Source organism: Kogia breviceps, chromosome 9, assembly GCF_026419965.1.
Source record: "Kogia breviceps isolate mKogBre1 chromosome 9, mKogBre1 haplotype 1, whole genome shotgun sequence".
NCBI classification, from domain to species: domain Eukaryota; kingdom Metazoa; phylum Chordata; class Mammalia; order Artiodactyla; family Physeteridae; genus Kogia; species Kogia breviceps.
In genome coordinates, this window is record NC_081318.1 from 115,940,019 (window position 1) to 115,958,145 (window position 18,127).

Consider the following 18,127-nt stretch of genomic DNA (forward strand, 5'->3'; position numbering starts at 1 on the left):
TCTCTCTCTCTCTCTCTCGCTCCATCATAACCTATGTCATGAGTGATACCTCTCACCACGTTTCTTTTTTCTTTTTAAATTAGTTAATTAACTAATTAATTTTTGGCTGCGTTGGCTCTTCGCTGCTGCGCGCGGGCTTTCTCTAGTTGCCGCAAGCGGGGGCTACTCTTCGTTGCGGTGCGTGGGCTTCTCATTGCGGTGGCTTCTCTTGTTGGGGAGCACGGGCTCTAGGCGCGCGGGCTTCAGTAGCTGTGGCGCGTGGGCTCAGTAGTTGTGGCGCGTGGGCTCAGCAGCTGTGGCGCACGGGCTTAGTTGCTCCGCGGCATGTGGGATCTTCCCGGACCAGGGCTTGAAGCCACGTGCCTTGCATTGGCAGGTGGATTCTTAATCACGGCGCCACCAGGGAAGTCCCCCCCCCCCGCCCCGCCCCGACTTTAGTTCTCTCCATGGCACTTTGCCCTTCTCCCGTCCTCTCAGTTACCTGTGGCTGTGTGACAAAACGCCCCAAAGCTGATTTGTCTTAAAGCAGCGGTGCTACATCACTCCTTACCATCCTGTGAGCCATTGCATGGGGGAGGGGTCGGCTGATGCCACGTGCAGGAGGAGTCTGCTCACAGAATCGTGAGGAATGATCTAGCACCGCCGCCTTAAGACGTCAGCCGGAAGCTGGTGTCCCGAGGGCTCCTGGTTCCCAGCACCCACAGTGCAGCCTGAACTTCTTTCCGTGGCGGTTGCCTTCCAAGGGGGCAGAAATGGAAGCTGCAGGCCCTCCTCAGCCTGAGCCTACTCATCCCACAGTGTCGCTTCTGTTGGTCCAAGAAAGTCCCAGGGCCGGCTCCCTGTTAAGAGGTGGGGCTAGAGCTCACCTCTTGCCGGGGAGAGCATGAGAGGTACGATTGGAGAAGGGTGTGCACGCCGAAGAGACTGGTTCAGCCATGCCCTCTGTGCCCCGTGGCACCGCCCAGCACCGCATGCATCCTCCTTATTTGCCCGTCTGTCTTGCCTCTGCAAAAATGGAATGAAGGCAGGTCCTCCTGTGCGTCTTACATCTGTACCCCCTGCCCTTAGGGCAGAGCTGGGTGCACAACACAATTTTGTTGAATCAGTGGTTGAGAGGCTGGCTCAGAAGTCAAACAGCCACTGTTTAAATCATAATTGTGCCTCCGTGTGCACTGTAAACTCGGAAAGAGCACTTTGGCTCTAGGCCACAGTTCTTCTATCTGTAAAATGGGGGAAATAATAGCGGTACCAGTTCCATACAACTGGGAAGAGAATAAAAATGTAATAGAACAAATAATTAACACAATACATGGCCTATACCAAGCCTTCCATAAACGTCAGTAGTTGTACTGACTAGGATCCCCCCTGCCCCACTATACCCAGATTCCATCCTTTTCCATCTGCATGCGGCCCTGAGCACAGACACCCTCCTGAGCTAACCGCCCCCCCCCCCCCCATTTCCTCCAGTGAAGGACAGACTCTGACCTTGACCTGCCCCATATCCTGGGGCAGGCTGCTGCCTCCCTATCTGGCCTCTCAATACCCTCCACCCCGTGGGCCACCGTCCACGGCAGCCTTGGGCATTCAGCCAAACTTTCCAGCCCAGGACTCTCCTTGAAGCTGATAAGCTGGAACTCCTCACAGTCATATCTGTGTTTTATTTCAATAACAGTAGTAAGTTGGAAAATACCTAAATGACATTGGGTCTTTTCACTCAAGAATGTAATAATGTCATATTCTGCCTTAATATCAATGGAACTACCTGTGGTGGAAAGGGTAGACAGTTGTGTCAATTTGTGACGGAGTTTGGTTCAGCAAACATCCCTCTTCTCGTAATTCTTCCAGACCCCTCAGCCCTCCCCCTAGCGATTACCATCCGTGCTGAGTTAGGGCTGGTTGGCCAAATGAACGCTAAGAGCCTTCATTTTAAGGACACATCTATCTCTCTTCCGTCATTCTTAGGCCAAGTCCCCATGGTGGGAGGGAGTCAGGGATTCTTCTCTACCCCTTGGCCCAGTCTTCCCACTCCAGATCCTGCCCCTGGCCTCCAATCCCCCCACCTCCTTCTTACACAGAGCCCACCTGTTTGTGTCCCCCCCTCCCCCCAATCCACATGTTGGAATCCTGATGCCCAAGGTGCCAGCGTTAGGAGGTGGGGCCTTCAGGAGGTGATTAGGTCATGAGGATGGGGTCCTCATAGCTGGGATTAGTGCCCTTGTAAAAGAGGCACCATGTCTCACCCCCTCTGACGTATGAGGATACAGTGAAAAATCTGCAGCTTGGTAGCGGGCCCTCACCAACACTGAATCTGCCAGCGCCCTGATTCCACATGTCCAGCCTCCAGAACTGTGAGAAATTAACGTCTGTTTTTTTCAAGTCACCCAGTCTGTGATATTCATTATAGCTGCCCGACCGGACTTAGACACCATCCAACAAGCAAAGGGACCCATGTTTTCCTTAAAAGACAGTATAGTTTCTCAAAAATAAAGCATCTCCTTTGGTCACATAACCTGGCAGGCCCATGGCAAGCCACAGTCCCTGGCAGGAGCATATCTATTCCTATCAGAAACTAAATCCTGCAGCTCTGACGGATTTTTGCAGAGATCCATGATGGGCCATGGAACCTGTCAGCAGAGTCCAGAGCTGAGCCTGGGTCGGAGGTGTGCACTCACGGTAGTGGATTGAATGGTGTCCCCCCCCCCATTCATGTCCATGAGGAACCTCAGACTGTGACCGTATTTGGAATAAGGGTCTTTGCAGATGTAATTAAGAATTTCATGATGAGGTCATCCTGAATTAAGGGTGGGCCTTAAATTCAATGACTGGTGCCTTTATAAGAAAAGGTGGGGGCGGGGACTTCCCTGGTGGCCCAGTGGTTAAGACTCTGAGCTTCCACTGTAGGGGGCACGGGTTCGAACCCGGCTGGGGAACCAAGATCCCGCATGCCATGCAGCGCGGCCAGAAAGTAAAAATAAATTAAAAATTAAAAAATTAAAAAAAAAAAATATATATATATATATAAGAAAAGGGGAAGGGACAGAGGGAAGGCAGCCATTGGGGATGGGGCAGAGATTGGAGGGATGCAGCCAGGAGCCACTAGGAGCTAGAGGAGGTGGGAAAGATCTTCCTGTAGAGCTTTCAGAGGGAACACAGCCCTGCTAACACCTTCATCTTAGAATTCCAGGCTTCAGAACTACAAGAATAAATTTCTGTGGTTTCAAGCCCCCAGTTTGTGGTAATTTGTTACAGCAGCACAGGACCAAATACACCAGGTGCTATGAACAGAATTGTGTTCCCTCAGATTCATATGTTGCAGCCCTAACCCCCAATGTGACTGTATTTGGAGAGAGGGCTTTTAGGAGTCATAAGGTTAAATGACGTCACAGGGGTGCGGTCCTAATTTGATACGACTCGTGGCCTTATAAGAAGAGGAAGAGATCTCTTTCTCTCCCTCTCCGCGAGCACACAAAGAGATCGTGTGGCTACACAGAGAGACGGTGGCCGCCTACAAGCCAAGAGAGAAGGCTTCAGAATGAAAGCTGCCTGCCAGCACCTTGATCCTGGATTTCCGGCCTCTAGAACAATAAGAAATGTTTCTTTTGTTTAGGCTGCCCCGTCTGTGGTATTTTGTTCTGTCAGACTGATGTACCAGATAGCCCAAACCCACAGTGATGCAGTGGGTAGCTCAGTGGGTAGCTCAGCACTAGAGGCCAGAACTTTGGGCCAGTGGTCCTCAGGAGCTCTAGTCCGGCAGCATCAGCAGGCTGACCGCACACCCTCTGGAATGCAGCTGGCAAGTAACCCGCAGGAGACGGGAATCGGTGGGGGGTTGGGCCTCAGAGCCAGGCAGAGTCCCGGCCCCACAGGCCAAGGACAGGCGCCAACAGCACTGAAGCGGACTTCAAAGACGGTGCTCCACGGGGAGGTTTTATGAAGCTCACGAGGACTCAAAAATCACCCCCAGGGGCCTCTTCTGAACTGGAAGTGGGAACAGGAAATAGCTAGATGAGATTCATCTTGGAAAAATGCAAGCTCATACATCTGGGTAAAACTAATCCAATCCACAGCATGAGAAAGCACGGTGCAGAACACGGGAGGGCTGCAATCCTCAGGGCAGCTGAGAGGGCCCAGCCAGGAGAGCATCTGTGCGGCCTCTGACTTTTTTTGGTGGGCAGCAGGGGGCTGGGGACTTAGACATCTGGGAACCCCAAGCCAGGTTTATTGGAGATAGAGGGCTGAGGTCTCCACCTCCCAGCTGGCTGGACAGTGACCTGGTGGTCCAGGGAGGGGAGGAGAGGAGCACGCCAACCATCGATGCGGTGGCTTTGCCCACCCGTGCCCAGGTCTCCACTCAGTGGGCACTGAGGATCACCCCCCACAAAACCTCCCTGGGCCTGTGGAAATCCTCCTTTTTGCAAGTTGCCCAGTGTTTTAAGTATTCAGGCGCGATGGGTCATTAAAAGCTGCCTCTGCCGCCCCAAGAGAGGACCCAGGTACCCGGGATGGAGACAGAGGCCATCGAGAAGAATGGAAATTGTTTCAGGGGTTAGGCTGCTGTTCTCTGAGGAAACGCAGAACCCACAGATGGGGAACTCGGACTCCTTACAGAGAGCCTGGGAGCTCCTCCTTCCCAGATGGCAGGAGGAGAAACGAGCACAGGAAATGAGAGAGGGGCCGCATCCCAGGCCTCCCAGCCAGAGTGTGTGTCCTGGGCCCAGGAGGGCAGTTCGGGAGCTGGTGTGGAGGCTGAGAGGAGGCCTGGGCTGAGGCACCAGCCTGCTTCAGCCCTGTGCCACAGCCAGGGAAGACTGAGGAGATCACATAGCATAACAAAGAGATTCCAAAGCGTAGTGTCTGAGAATATGAGAGACATATAGGAACACTCGATGTTGTCAAGATGTCAGCTTTCCCAACCTGGTCTAGGGATTCAACACAATACCAATCTTGGAAAAGGAATTGCTGGGTGAGATTTTTGTTTTCATTTTGTTGGCTATGGTTGCTAAATTGGCTTCCAAAAAGTCCCTCCTACAATCTGCCAGTTCCCTCATGTGTGATCAATTTTGTAAACGTCAGATAATGTGATAAGTGAAGATACTCTCATTTAAGTTTGCCCTTCCCTGATTGGACGATTCAGGGAATCTGGTATGTTTTTGAGCAGCATTTCCTCTGTAAATTGCCTACTGGTGTTCTTGCTTGTCGTCTTTTCCTTATTAATCCGGGGACAATTTCATAATTACAGGAATTAGATTTAAATTAAAAATGTGTCACACTTCCCCTGGTTTGCCTTTTAATGTTTAAATACATTTTTAATTTGTATGTCTTCAAGTTTATCATTCTTTTCCTTTAGTGTCTCCAGATTTATTGTGATACTTTAGACCATAAAAACATTCATCGACTCCCCAGTACATTTTTTTTTCTTTTTTAGATTTGAATATTTGATCCATCTGGATTTTATTTTGGTGTTAAGCAGTAAGGGAGGGAGCCAACTTTTCCATTTTTCCAAATGGCCGGCCAGTCGTCCTAACGCCATTCGATTGAGAAAGACTGAAAACCCTTTCCAGGGGTTTGAAGCGGTCTCTCCACCAGCACTTTCACTCGCGCGTCTGCCCGGGCCCGCGATCCAGGGGCCCCGCGCCGCCAGGTTTCCGGGGCCCATCGGTCCAGCCCGACCCAGTCGGAGGGGGCGAATAGCAGGGGCTGGGGCGGATACTCCTCTCCTGCTGAGAACGGATCCCTCTCCTACCCGCCAAGGACCCACCACTAACATCCCCCTCCCCCCACGCGCCGAGGACGGATCCCCGGATACCCCCACCTCGATCTCCCCTCTTAACCTCCGTGGACGAAGCTCCCAAGCCCGCGCCGAGGTTTCCCTAACCTCCGCCTCCTTCCTCCCAGCTCCTGCCCGCACCCCTTTTACCTCAGCCCCCCTACCCGCCACCCCAGTCTCTCCTCCCGGGTGGTCCCAAGGATGGGACGGTACTTTCCACGAGGTTAATTTAAATAAAAGGCGTGTGCTCTGGTTCTATTTGCATAGAGGCGGGGCCTCTGGCGCTAAGAGGCCGGAACACCCAATCAGGTGGAACCCCGGGACCTCTACCTCGCTCCAAACGACCCTGAGGGCGAAATCCGCCCAGAGACTTAATTTTCATGGGGCGGGGCCTGCTCTTTGAGTGGGGCCGATCGCCACTTCCCCTTCCAGTCGGCTTCCGCCCGCTGGCTTCCGCCCGCTAGCTTCCGGCTTCCGTGCGGCTTCCGCCCACCTTCCTTCCGGCTTCTGTCCAGTTTCCCTCTGCCTTCGCCGGCCGCCGCCCGCAGCCAGGGCATGAATGCCACCGAGATGGCGGCGAGCGCCGGTCGGGCCCCTGGACACCGCGCCCTCCTCCGCGGCACGCTTCCCTGGGGTCACTGTCTACCTGGCTGAGCCACGCATGGGCCGCAGCCGCCAGGCCTTCCTCACACGCCCGGCTCTCTCCAAGGGCTTCCGCGTCCTGGACGCCTACAGGTGCGCGGTCGTGGCGAAGCTCGCCGCCAGGCGAGGCCACCTTCCTAGGGCCGACCTTTCCGAGGGGCGCGAGGCGGGTCCGGTGCCCACGGCCTCGCCTCACCGGGGAACGTGGCACGCCCGTATAGGTGTCACCATGCCGTCGCGCCCGGTGGGCCGGGGGATGCTGCTGAGTGGCGTGATGGCCTGAGCACAGATGCCCGTGCTCGGAACTTTGCAGCTGACCAGCCACTTCCACATATGGTGTTTCCATACTGCTGAGGATATTGAGATCTGAAACGACTCCCACGCAGCTGACCCCGGGGCGGAGGGGCACCTGAGGTGTTTGGATTCCAAGTTAGCCCTGGCACTTCATGGTCGTATAGCCTTCCTGTCAATTTCCTCTTTTGTAAAAGGGTGTTAGCAGTTAGGGCCAGGAGTGTTTCTGTAGAACAAGGAGGGAATGTCTGCCAGAGGCTTTATAAAGGGCCATGTGCGTGTAGCGGTGGTTAACAGTCCTTCCTTAGGTGAATTCATCTTGCTCTGTTAGCTAAACTGATTTCTCTCCTCAGGGCTGAGAAAGTGACTTGAGTGAGGCTCAAAGAGTAGAAGAAAACCAGACAAAACCAAAACCACTACAGAAGCAATGCTGAAAGTAAGGGAGGAGGGTTCCCGTGGTTTTGAAGTTGAAAGAGCAAGTGAATCAGGGGCCCGTCCCCCTGAAGCTTAGTTAACCATTCCCAGGAGTGCAGCAGACCCACTCAGGAGAGGATGATGACCACGGCCTAGAGTGTACTGGGCACTGTCTAAGCCTCTTTGCTTATTAGCTCATTTAATCTTTAGAGCAACCCTGCAAAGTAGATGTTATTATCTTTGCTTTGTAGATGAGGCAATCAAAGTACAGAGATAAGGGCACACAGCAATTGTGTGGCAGAGCTGAGGTTCAAACCCAAGCAGTCTGTGTCTAGCACTTCGATGAAGACCCCCCCCCTGGTCCTGGCCCCTGTACCCCTGGCCTCTCCTTCCTCTGGGGTTGGGGGGAGAGGGAGACAGACAAGTTAACACAAAAAATGATTGGTCTTGTCATCACAGCTAGAGCCGAGAGCCACACACAGCTCTGCAGATGCTGGAGTGGTGGAGATGTTTGTCTGCCAGGAGGAGGGGCTGGGAAATCTTTCTGAAGAAAGAATAGGTGGTCACCATAGCAACAGCGAAGGCCGGGAGGCATGGACTGAAGCAGGAAGAATGGCAGGTCTGGGAAAGAGCTCTGGGCCTCACTTCCTCTTCTTCCCTCCACCCAGGTCAGAGGTGACACACGTCATGATGGAGGGGACCTCAGCAGAGGAGGCCGTCCGCCAGCAGGAGCGCAGGACGGGCACCCGCCCGGTGCTCTTAGATGTAAGCTGGTTCACGGAGAGCATGGCGGCCGGGCAGCCTGTCCCTGTGGAGCGCCGGCGCCGCCTGGAGGTGAGCTGGGTGAAGGATGAGGGTGGGGCCCCAGAGAAGGCCCCAGCGCAGGCCAGAGCTGGAGCTCAGCTGGGACAGGTGACACGGCAGCAGTGCCTCAGTGTCCTTCACATGAGGTGGGCGGTGAGGGCTCAGCCCAGACCACCAAGGCGCCCTGGGAAGCCAGGCCGTTCCCGCTTCTCCTCACACCATTGGTGCAAACTCTCTTGAGATCCACTTATGTTTAGCATCTTTAGGCCTTTCTTGCTTACCAAGTGGATGAGGCTGTGACCCCAAGTGAGGCCAGCAGGAGGCCGTCCTCGGGGTGCTGTGAGGTTCATGGCCTCTGCCCACCTCAGTGCTTCCTGGGTGAGCACAGCTGGGGGCTTCAGGTATGGGCTCAGAGCAGGGCTGCCTGCATTCAAATCCTGACCCTGCCTGTGAGTCACGAGGCCTCGGTGTCCCTGTCTGTGAGGTGGGGATGACAGGCACCCCAGCCCACGTGCTTGAGACGGTTCCGGGAGGTGGAGCGCATACAACATGTGCGGTGCTGCTCTGGCCTCCACTCCGGCCTCTGCAGGGCGACACCACCTCTGCCCTGTGCCTCTGGCAGTTTTGCCCTCTGAGAGTCGGCCCCTTCTGTCCCGAGAGCCTTAGGTGACCACCCGGGAGAGGCAGGGCTCCCGGGGGCTTCCTTGGCCCCTCTGCCCAGCCTGCAGGGCCCTCGAAGAGGCCTGTATGTTGCCCTTCCCCAGGTGGCTGTGTGCAGGAAGGGGCCGCCACGCCCAGCATGGAGGCTGCCCTGGGCCTGCCAGCATCCCACACCCCTCACGCACCACAACGCCAGCCTCTCAGTGAGCCCTGGGTCCCCTGCCTCCCTGGGATGGGGCCAGGCCCTCCCCTGTCCCAGCCTTGGAGGGAGGGGTGGGGTGAGGTACCCCGCCATCCCTGCCCCTCACCAAGGGCCCCTCCCTGCAGGAGGTTCTGGAGATGCTGGCGGAGGCCGCAGGCTTTGCCGGCAGTGAGGGCCGCCAACTCTCCTTGTGCAGAGCGGCCTCTGCTCAAGGCCCTTCCCAGCCCGGTCACGGCCCTGAGTCGGCTGCGTGGCCTGGCCCACTTGGGAGAACACTCGTGCGGGGTCGTCCAGGTCGGTGCTCCCCGCACTTAGCAGGGCGGGGTGGGGGGAGGCGAGGGGGCCTCAGGGCCTGGTGAGGGCAGGTGGCTTGGTGGCTCAGAGCCCAGCTGCGGCCAGCCACCCTCTTCACTCAGATTCCTCACGTGTAAATTGGGGCCACAGCACCTGCCCTAGGGGGACTGAGAGGACCCAGCTAGAGGAGCTGCCGGGAGCCTGGCAGGCTGGTAGCTGGCACCACTGGCATCAGCTCAGACTGTCCGGGATGGTGGAAGAGGACCCCTGAGCGTGAGCACCTCCTTTTACAGTGGGAAGTATTTGAGGACCCAAGATGTGAAGTTGTCCTTTTGTACACTTACCACTGAGCGAATGTACCATGATGGAAAAGATACTTTTGAATTCACTTATGCTTTTAAATGAAGTCTTGTTGAATTCACCTGTTTTTTTTAAAAAATTAATTAATTTATTTGTTTTTGGCTGTGTTGGGTCTTCGTTTCTGTGCGAGGGCTTTCTCTAGTTGTGGCACGCGGGGGCCACTCTTCATCGCGGTGCGTGGGCCTCTCACTATCGTGGTCTCTCTAGCCTGTGCAGAGCACAGACTCCAGACGTGCAGGCTTAGCAATTGTGGCTCACGGGCCCAGTTGCTCTGCGGCATGTGGGATCTTCCCAGACAGGGTGTGAACCCACGTCCCCTGCATTGGCAGGCAGACTCCCAACCACTGTGCCACCAGGGAAGCCCACCTATGTTTTAAAAGCAGTTGTTTACGTATCCCAGGGCTTGTTATTTATCTGAGAGCTGGCCCATGTTCCCCACCCTAGGGGCTTGGAGGCTCCCTGGGCACAGTCTTCATTTCCAAGTCCCCTGGGATCCTGCTCCCACAAAGCCCCCATGCTGGGCCTTGGGCCCCCAGCTCTCTTCTTTCCAGTCAGGCTTTGTCTTCTCCCACAGGAGCTGCTGGAACACGGAGTGTGTGAGGAGGTGGAGGGATTCTGGCTCTCGGAGAGGTACCAGGCCATGAAGGTATGCAGGGCAGCCCCTGGCAGGGACACGCAGCTCCACGGTCCTCCCCCAGAGCCACAGCACGGTTCATGCCATGTCAGGCGGCAAGCGGGGGCGGTGCGTCCCCCCCCGGGGTCAGAGAAGGTCTCACTGAGCAACTGGCAGCTCAGCCGACACCCGATATACACGAGGCAGCCAAATGGAGGAGGACAAGAAGCTTGTTTTGAGCACAGGGAATTTTCTAGATCACTCGGCACCATCTGTTCCTGTTTGACTATTGATGGCATATTCTCAAGTATATCACATGTTCTGGCCTTTTACACAGAGCATACTGAACAAAACAGAACCTTTTTCCGGGTGCCACGGGGACCATTAAATCTGTGGGGCTGCTCACCCTCGCGGTGTCTCCACCTTTGTGATCTCACGTACTCCTTTTCTTGGTGGTGTCCTGCCTGTGTCCACGGCGTACCTTCCTGCTGGTCCCACCCATTTCCGGTCTGATAACGGAGCCGCCAGAGCTCTTGTGGATGCCTCGGTCAGGCTCCTTAGACACCCTGGTTTTGTGGCTGGAGGTTGTCAGATCAGCGACTGGTCGGGGTTGGGGGGGGCTTCAAAAAGGGGGAGGGGCCCTGTGTGAAGGACGGGGGGCGGGGAGCTCAAGGGTGTGGAGGCAGCACAGGAATTAGTGGCTGGAGAAGCGCTGAGAGAGGGCAGAGCCATCTGCTACCTTCCCCGGGCCTGAGTCCCAGAAGACATCCAGGCCGGGAGAGAAGTACGTGAACGGTTAGAAGTTTACTGTTATAAACAGCCCGATTAGGTCATTCTCAGCATCTTCCCCATCCAGTTCATGCTCTTGGTTCAGGGGATCTAGGGAAGGATGGCCAGCACAGTCCCAAAAGGGCAGGCTACAGCTGTTCTGCAGGAAGTGGGGCTCAGGGACACGAGTGCCACCCAGCTGTTCTTCCTCCCCTGGGCCTGCTCTTCTGTTTCAGAAGTCCCCAGGGAGGGGCTCTGAGTGGCTGGCCTAGGGCAAGTGCCCACCCCTGTCCAACGAGCTATAGTCAGGGAAGAAACAGGTGAGTTGCTAGCGCCCACCCTGTGTGTGGGATACCTGAGTGAGGGCAGCTGGCCACCCCGCGAGAGGTCAGCTCCAGCAGCAGAGTTAGTTTCCACTGGCCTGGACGTCTCTGCTGACCCGTGGCCAGGCAGTGGCCATTGTCGTGTTTGAACCTGGAACAGAGCCCCAGCCAGCCCTAACCTGTTCCTTCCAGATCCTGCTAAAACAACCCCCTGGCTGTTAACTGCCCTTTTTTGCTGCCTGTTAAGAGGCAGAGCCACAGTAATAAGTCCCAGTTGCTGTTGGGTGGGAGTGGTATGGTTTTCCCCGTGAATGGACGGGCTATCAGGATGCCTAGCTTGGTGATGTTGGAATCATAGGCTAGAGCTGTACAAGTTCTGGGGAGAGACCCTGCTTGAGGAGGGGACCGAGGCCTGGGGAGGGAGCACGTGGGGTCTTCCCCTGCCGTCCCCCGTGAGGGTGGGCTGTGTAGGCCAGGCTCGGGGTTTGAGTCCCGCCTGGGCACTCGTTGCGTGGCCTTGAGCAGCTTGCTTAAACTTGAAGAATGTGAGTGGGGATGCCACTTGCCCGGCCAAACGATGACTTAACAAGGCCACTTGTGTGACGCTGCAGCGGTGCTGTCCCGGGACACGCCTTGCGCAGGCCAGCCTCGTCATCCACATCTCGCTGTACGAGCTTGCTCCTGACCACGCTGTTGTGCTCATCCTCCGAACAGCTCTTCGCTCAGATCTTTGGGGTCGGGGTAAGGACCGCTGACTGGTTGTACCGCGAGGGGCTGCGGACGCTGGACGACCTCCGAGAGCAGCCCCAGAGACTGACCCAGCAGCAGAGAGCAGGTGAGCCCTCTGAGAGCGCTGGGCCCTGGGCTTTCCCAAAGCACCTGTGCCTAAAAGCCTCCCACACCTTGGCGCCCTTAGCTCTGACGCGTGGCACATGCTTGTGGCTGCCTCGTGGCTCGTGGAAGCCGCGTGGCTTCCGTGAGTGTGAAGACGGGCATCTTTATCTGGTGGGCTTCCTGACCCAGTGGAGTCAGGACCCGGTACAGCCCCTTCTCCGTGAACGATAATGGTCAGAGTAGCTGCCGTGACATTCAGGACCTCCTGGTTAGACTTGGATCTGGACCAGGCATGTACCCCTTACTCCTGATTCCGTAGAGGGGAGGGCATGTCACAGCAGCCTTGGCCCCGGGCACACTTGCTTGTGTGCTGCTTGGCGCCTTGGCCCACTGGCTGATGGCGTGGCGACCTGTGCTCAGCGGGGAGAGGCTCAGTGAGGAGCCTGCTAGTGGGAGGTGGCGCCGAGCAGCGGAGAGGACGTGAACTTGAGAGTTTGTCAGGCCTGGGTTTGAGTCCCATCTCTGCCACTTACTAGGTAGGAGACCGTGGCCCTGAGTCTTGACTTCTCTGAGTCTGAATTACGTTCTCTGTAAAGCATGGGATCCCGTGAGCTCCTTGGCGTGAGGCCGGCAGGTCGCAGGTGTTGAGCAGACTCTCCATTCTCTCCGTGTGGCCTGGATCGGGGACCCTGCTGAAGGAGCCCCACAGCCCAGCACTCATTGCCTCTTTGAACATCTTCCCAGGGGCTGTGGAAGGGGAGGCCAGCTGGGGGTCCAGGGAGAGTCTCCTGGTGGGTCACCAGGAAGTGAGACCACAGAGCCGTGCGTCCAGTGGAGCGTTATGGCGACATCCATCGGTTCCGCTCAGTCTCCTCTCCCCGGAGGAGAGGCCCGCAGCGCTTACTGAGCACGCATCCTGCCCGGGGCCGTTTATTCCCACGCGTAAACCTCTCCTAACTCTGTGTGTGGAAGGCCCAGTGATCCCTCTGACAGGGGAGGAGGTGGACGTGGGCTAGAGCGAGGTGTTGTTAAGTGGCAGAGCCATCTTCTTCACATCTCTTTATCACCTCCCGGCCCCGTTTTATGGATGGGAAGACCGAGGCTTTGAAAGGGATAGTCTGTATCTTGATTGTGTCAACATCAGAATTCTGGTGTGACCTGCAGTAGTTCTGCAAGATGTTACCGCTGAGGGGACCGGGGCAGAGGGCACAGGGGACCTCTGTTATTTCCTTCAACTGTACGTGAACCTACAATAATTTCAAAATAAGCGTTTGATATTTAAGGGAGAGGAGGGGGTAGTGGGAGACAGAGAGGGCCGGGCCGGGCAGGTCAGGAGAGCTGTGTTGCCCACAGGACTCCAGCACCACCAGGACCTGAGCGCCCCGACCCTGCGGTCAGATGTGGAGACGCTGCAGCAGGCGGTGGAGGCAGCCATGGGGCAGGCCCTTCCTGGGGCCACGGTTGCGCTGACTGGTGGCTTCCGGAGGTCAGGGGGCTCTACATGCCCTCCGGCTCAGCTCCAGGCCCTTCAGTGAAGGTGTCTGAGGCGGGGCCACTGAGGTGGGCCTTCCCTCACTGAAGGGATTCGGGAGGACACGGAGGCTGAGAGTCAGACTGGCCCCCTCAGGGGGACGTTGCAGGGCCACGACGTGGACTTCCTCATCACCCACCCCCAGGAGGGCCGGGAGGCAGGGCTGCTGCCTGAAGAAGCAGGTGAGGGGCTTCCTGCTCCCCCCGCTGATGGTCCTGCCGGGGTCCTGGCTCCTGTCCCAGCCCCACACGGCAGCGCCCGGCCACGTCTGCTCTCCCCCAGGACCTGGTCCTGTTCCGCCAGCAGCAGCGCGGCCGGCAGGCGGGCGACCCCACCCACCTGCCCCGGCAGAGCCACACCATGGATGCCTTCGAGGGGACTTTCTGTACTTTCCACCTGCCACGACCCCCAGGGGATGCCGTAGGGGCGCCCAGAGGCCCTGCCCCACCCTGACCACCTGGTGGTCACCCCCATCAGCCAGTTCCCCTTTGCTCTACTTGTCTGGACTGGCTCCGAGGTAGGGAGCGTGCTGCTGCGGCCACCCTGGGGTCTGGGGTTGGTGGCGCTGCTGATGCAGTCACTCTTCCCCCAGCGTTTCGAGCGGGAGCTGTGCCGCTTCAGCAGGAGGGAGAGGGGGCTCTGGCCGAACAGCCGTGGTCTGTTTGATCGGGGCAGGTGTGTTGCTGGGACGGGAGGCCTGGGTGGGGAAAACGGCTCTCTGCCCAGCCCACAGTCTGCATCGGCCACGGGGCCCTCCAGCCTGGGACCCACAGGGCCCTCAAGAGGCACCCCACCGCGGGGCTGGGCTCTGCCTCCCCTTCCAGCCTCCTCGCCACACCTGTCTCCGGGAAGCTGCCGCGGTGGTGGAGTGGCTCCCAGGCACTCACGCTTGCACTCTGTTGCAGAAGACGTTTTTCCACATGGCCTCAGAGGAAGACGTCTTCAGACTCTTGGGCCTTGAGTACCTCCCCCCGGCAGAGAAATGCCTGACCCTATGAGCTGGCCCTCACTTCCACTCTCTGGAAATGGAGGGGGCCGTTTGAGCCAGACGCTATGGGTGTTCTGGTCCCCGAATGTTTCCAGGTGGAAGATGCTCTGCTGCCCCAAGTCCTCACCCCTCCCAGGTGGGAGCCCTGTCTGTGTGGACCACCCATGCCCCACATACACCCAGTTACAGACGTCATGAAACGAGCGTGTGGAACAAACTAAGCTGTATTTTCTGAATGTGTTGCCGGCGTGGGTGGCCGGGGAGCGTGGGTATTGGTTCTGCCCAGAGGCCAGCTACGGGGTGCTGGTGAGGGTGGGGGGTGTGGACCTAAGACAGATAGACTCCCAGTTATTTCTCCAACAAAAACGGGCTTATTCAGGATCAGCAGAGAATGGGTCTGCAACCGTGGCAAGCCGTGTGCAAGTCCCCAGCAAAAATGGAAAGGAAAATGCTTTTACAGAGGGGAAAAGGAATTTGGGAAGGCTATAGTAAACAAGAGTCCGTGGCTTTTCATTGGCTTAGTCCTCATCAGGACCAAAGAGGAGATCTTTCTTTCTGTTGGGCTCTGCTGTCATCACAGGGCATGAGCACTCCCCCTTCTGGTTTCCCAACTTTCGAGCTTTCTGTTTATTCATCTTTTTACACTTCCCCTTTTGATCAAGATGTTTCTCTGAAAGCATCACTAATCTGAGTCAGGCTTTCCAGTTTCAGGGTCATTTTGTCCCTCAGTACAAGGAAGGACCTTTCCTGGGTGTAGTGTCCCACATGAGAGGGAAAGTGCACAGACTGGAGATCTATTGAGGTCATATTTAAGTAACGAGGAGTAGGAGGGACAACTCTTAGGCACTTTTTATCTAAAGTCCGTGTGTTACCAAGATCCTAAACGGTAGAGATTATCTGAAGCCTTATGTAATCAAAGGTTTGGTGACAAAATTCCAACAGGCCTAGTCTGAATATCCGGAAAGCTGGCTCATCGGATGTCGTCTGCTTCAGTTCAGGGAAATCTTTACTTTCGGGTCACCAGGTGATTTGCAGGTCCAGACAGGGTTTGGTGCTTTCTTTAGGTGTGTCGTGTGAATCCAAGAGTTGTATTCCTTGGAGTTTTGCAGCACAAGGGTTGGATAGCAGTACCTGATAGCAGCCTTTCCATCAAGGTTGAAGAGAGTCCTTCTGGAGGTGTCTTTTCCAATAGATGAAATCTCCAGGTTGTGTGATGTTTAAGGTCTTCATCTCCCAAGAGTGCACTGTGAAAACGTTGCTTACCAAAACAGGATTATTTTTAATAGAGGCAATTAGGCCTTTGCAGTATTGGAGTATCTCTCTTTTTATTAGCTGTGGGTCAAAAGAGGCAGGAGCCAAGTGCACTGGGCATCCTGTGACTACCTCAAAGGGTGTAAAAGTTCCAAAAGAGGTGGATCTGTGATTTAGAAGGACCAACAGCAATGTTTTTCTTTTTTTTTAACACGGTGTGAGGGCCTCTCACTGTTGTGGCCTCTCCCGTTGCGGGGCACAGGCTCCGGACGCGCAGGCGCAGCGGCCACGGCTCACGGGCCCAGCCGCTATGTGGCACGTGGGATCCTCCCGGACCGGGGCACGAACCCGTGTCCCCTGCATCGGCAGGCGGACTCTCAACCACTGCGCCACCAGGGAAGCCCAACAGCAATGCTTTTGACCCAGGTATTTGGAGGGCCTCTGCAAGTTTTGCCAGTTGAGTCTTAATAATGCTGTTAGTGTGTTTGACCAAACCAGAGGATTGAGGGTGGTAAGTGCAGTGAAAGTGTTGTAAAACTGGCCAAACAGCACAGACTTTTTGAAGCACATGGCTAGTGAAATGGGTTCCTCTATCATTATGAAGTTGAAGAGGAGTTCTCCAGGTAGGGATAATCTTTTCCAAGGCACTTCAGTCACAGAAGAGGTAGTAACCTATCTGCAAGGGAAAGCTCCAGTCCAGTGTGAAAGCATACATACCATGACTAAAACATACTTATATCCATGAAATGGAGGAAGTTGTATGAAATCCATTTGTCAGGTCTCAAATGATCCATCAGGCAATTTAAAATGTCCAGGAGCAGTACAAACAGACTTCCCTGGGCTCTACTTCAGACAAGGGGAACAATGAGTAGGTACTTTCTGTGGCGTTGTTAGTGTTTCCCCACCAATACTGACTCATGAAGGCTGTCATTTTGTCAGACCAGTGGTTTAATGCATGTACAGTGGTGAGAATGTTACAGTCTCCGGTAGGACTGGGTTGTTACTTCGTCTGAACCAGAGCTTTCTCTTTTTTTTATCAAGCCAACAGTCATTGAATTTCCAATCTTGTTCTTTTCCTGAGGCCAGTTTTTGGGCTTCTCGAGCCAGTTTTTAAAGGTATCACTTGAGGAAATATCCCTTTGGACCATGACAGAAGTTTAGGTGCTGTGGTTCCTTTAAAGGCAGAATTCCTTGCAGAAATTTCGGCAAGGTGATTTACCTTAGCTTCCAGAGAGTCCAGTTTAGAATGCCCTGGAATCTTACTAATAACTCAAGGGTGGATAAGGGTGTTGCATCCAATAATTCCTGAACATGGGGGCCATTTTTAATTTTATTTCTGCTGGAAATAGGGAAGCCACATTGCTTCCACAGCATTCCAAAACCACGAGCTACTCCGAAAACGTATCTACTGTCGATATAAATATCGGCAGTTCTGTTCTTGGCTAAAGTACAAGCCTGTGTGAGAGCATAGCGTACAGCTATGTTGGGCTGAAGTAGCCATAGGTAAAGATGCTGCCTTAACAACATCAAAAGAAGTTGCAGAAACATCCCCAGCACAATCTCTGCCATTGTCCCCTTTTAAATAAGAACCATCAGTGAACGTGAGAAGTCAGTGTTACCGACTGAAATTTCCTAGAGATCATTATGAGGAGTCAGGAGATGGTCTGTCAGAGTTAAGCAGTTGTGAGGGACTTCCTCAGTGACAGAGGAGAGAAGAGTAGCAGGGTTAAGGTTATTACAACGTAGAGGAGTTATGTGAAGAGCGGCTGACGAAGGGGCTCCTAAGGAGGTGAGACGGCTGACTGAGACAGGTTGAGTGTGATGAGAATTTAGGAGGGCTATTGCATGAGGTCCAGAAATGATTAAAGGAAATCCCACAATGATTTTCTCGGAGGCCTTAACCACAAGGGCGGTGGCCGTGATGGCTCAGGGCGAGAGGGGTATTTCCACGTTACAGGGTCCAGTTGCTGGCCGTAATACCCTGTGGGTCGACGGTGGTCTCCATGTTTTGGGGTGAGGATCCCAAGGGCATTCCCTTCTTTTTCGTATACAAAAAGGGAATCTGATCATTGGGATGCCTAAGGGCAGGTGGGTTCTTTAAACTCTCCTTTAAGTCCTTAAAATCTGTGTCATCTGGTTCTTCCGATGAAATTGGATTGGAGTTGTGCTTCAGTAAACCGTCCAGAGGTTTGGCCATGAGAGAGAAGTTTGGAACTCAGTTTTGGCAATAACCAACTAGCCCAGGAAAACCTCACAGTTGTTGCTTAGTTTTGGGTTTAGAGAAACTTAGGACACCAGGAAGTCCTGTCTGGAACTAAGTGTAGCCCTTGTTCTGATATCAGATGCCGTAAACAATGAACCTGGGTTTGGGGCAAACCGCAGTTT

General features: G+C 55.0%; 1 protein-coding gene across 1 annotated transcript; it reads left to right on the forward strand.

The window, feature by feature from the left end:
* Positions 1–6,225: 6,225 nt before the first annotated feature.
* Positions 6,226–16,025, forward strand: POLM (DNA polymerase mu). Its single transcript, XM_067043070.1, is given in 12 exon segments — positions 6,226–6,502; positions 7,783–7,948; positions 8,683–8,781; positions 8,906–8,985; positions 8,987–9,074; positions 10,009–10,080; positions 11,853–11,973; positions 13,326–13,458; positions 13,600–13,681; positions 13,759–13,952; positions 13,954–14,182; positions 14,412–16,025. Coding segments are annotated over 12 exon segments (1,530 nt in total). The 5' UTR covers positions 6,226–6,326; the 3' UTR covers positions 14,502–16,025.
* Positions 16,026–18,127: the final 2,102 nt, after the last annotated feature.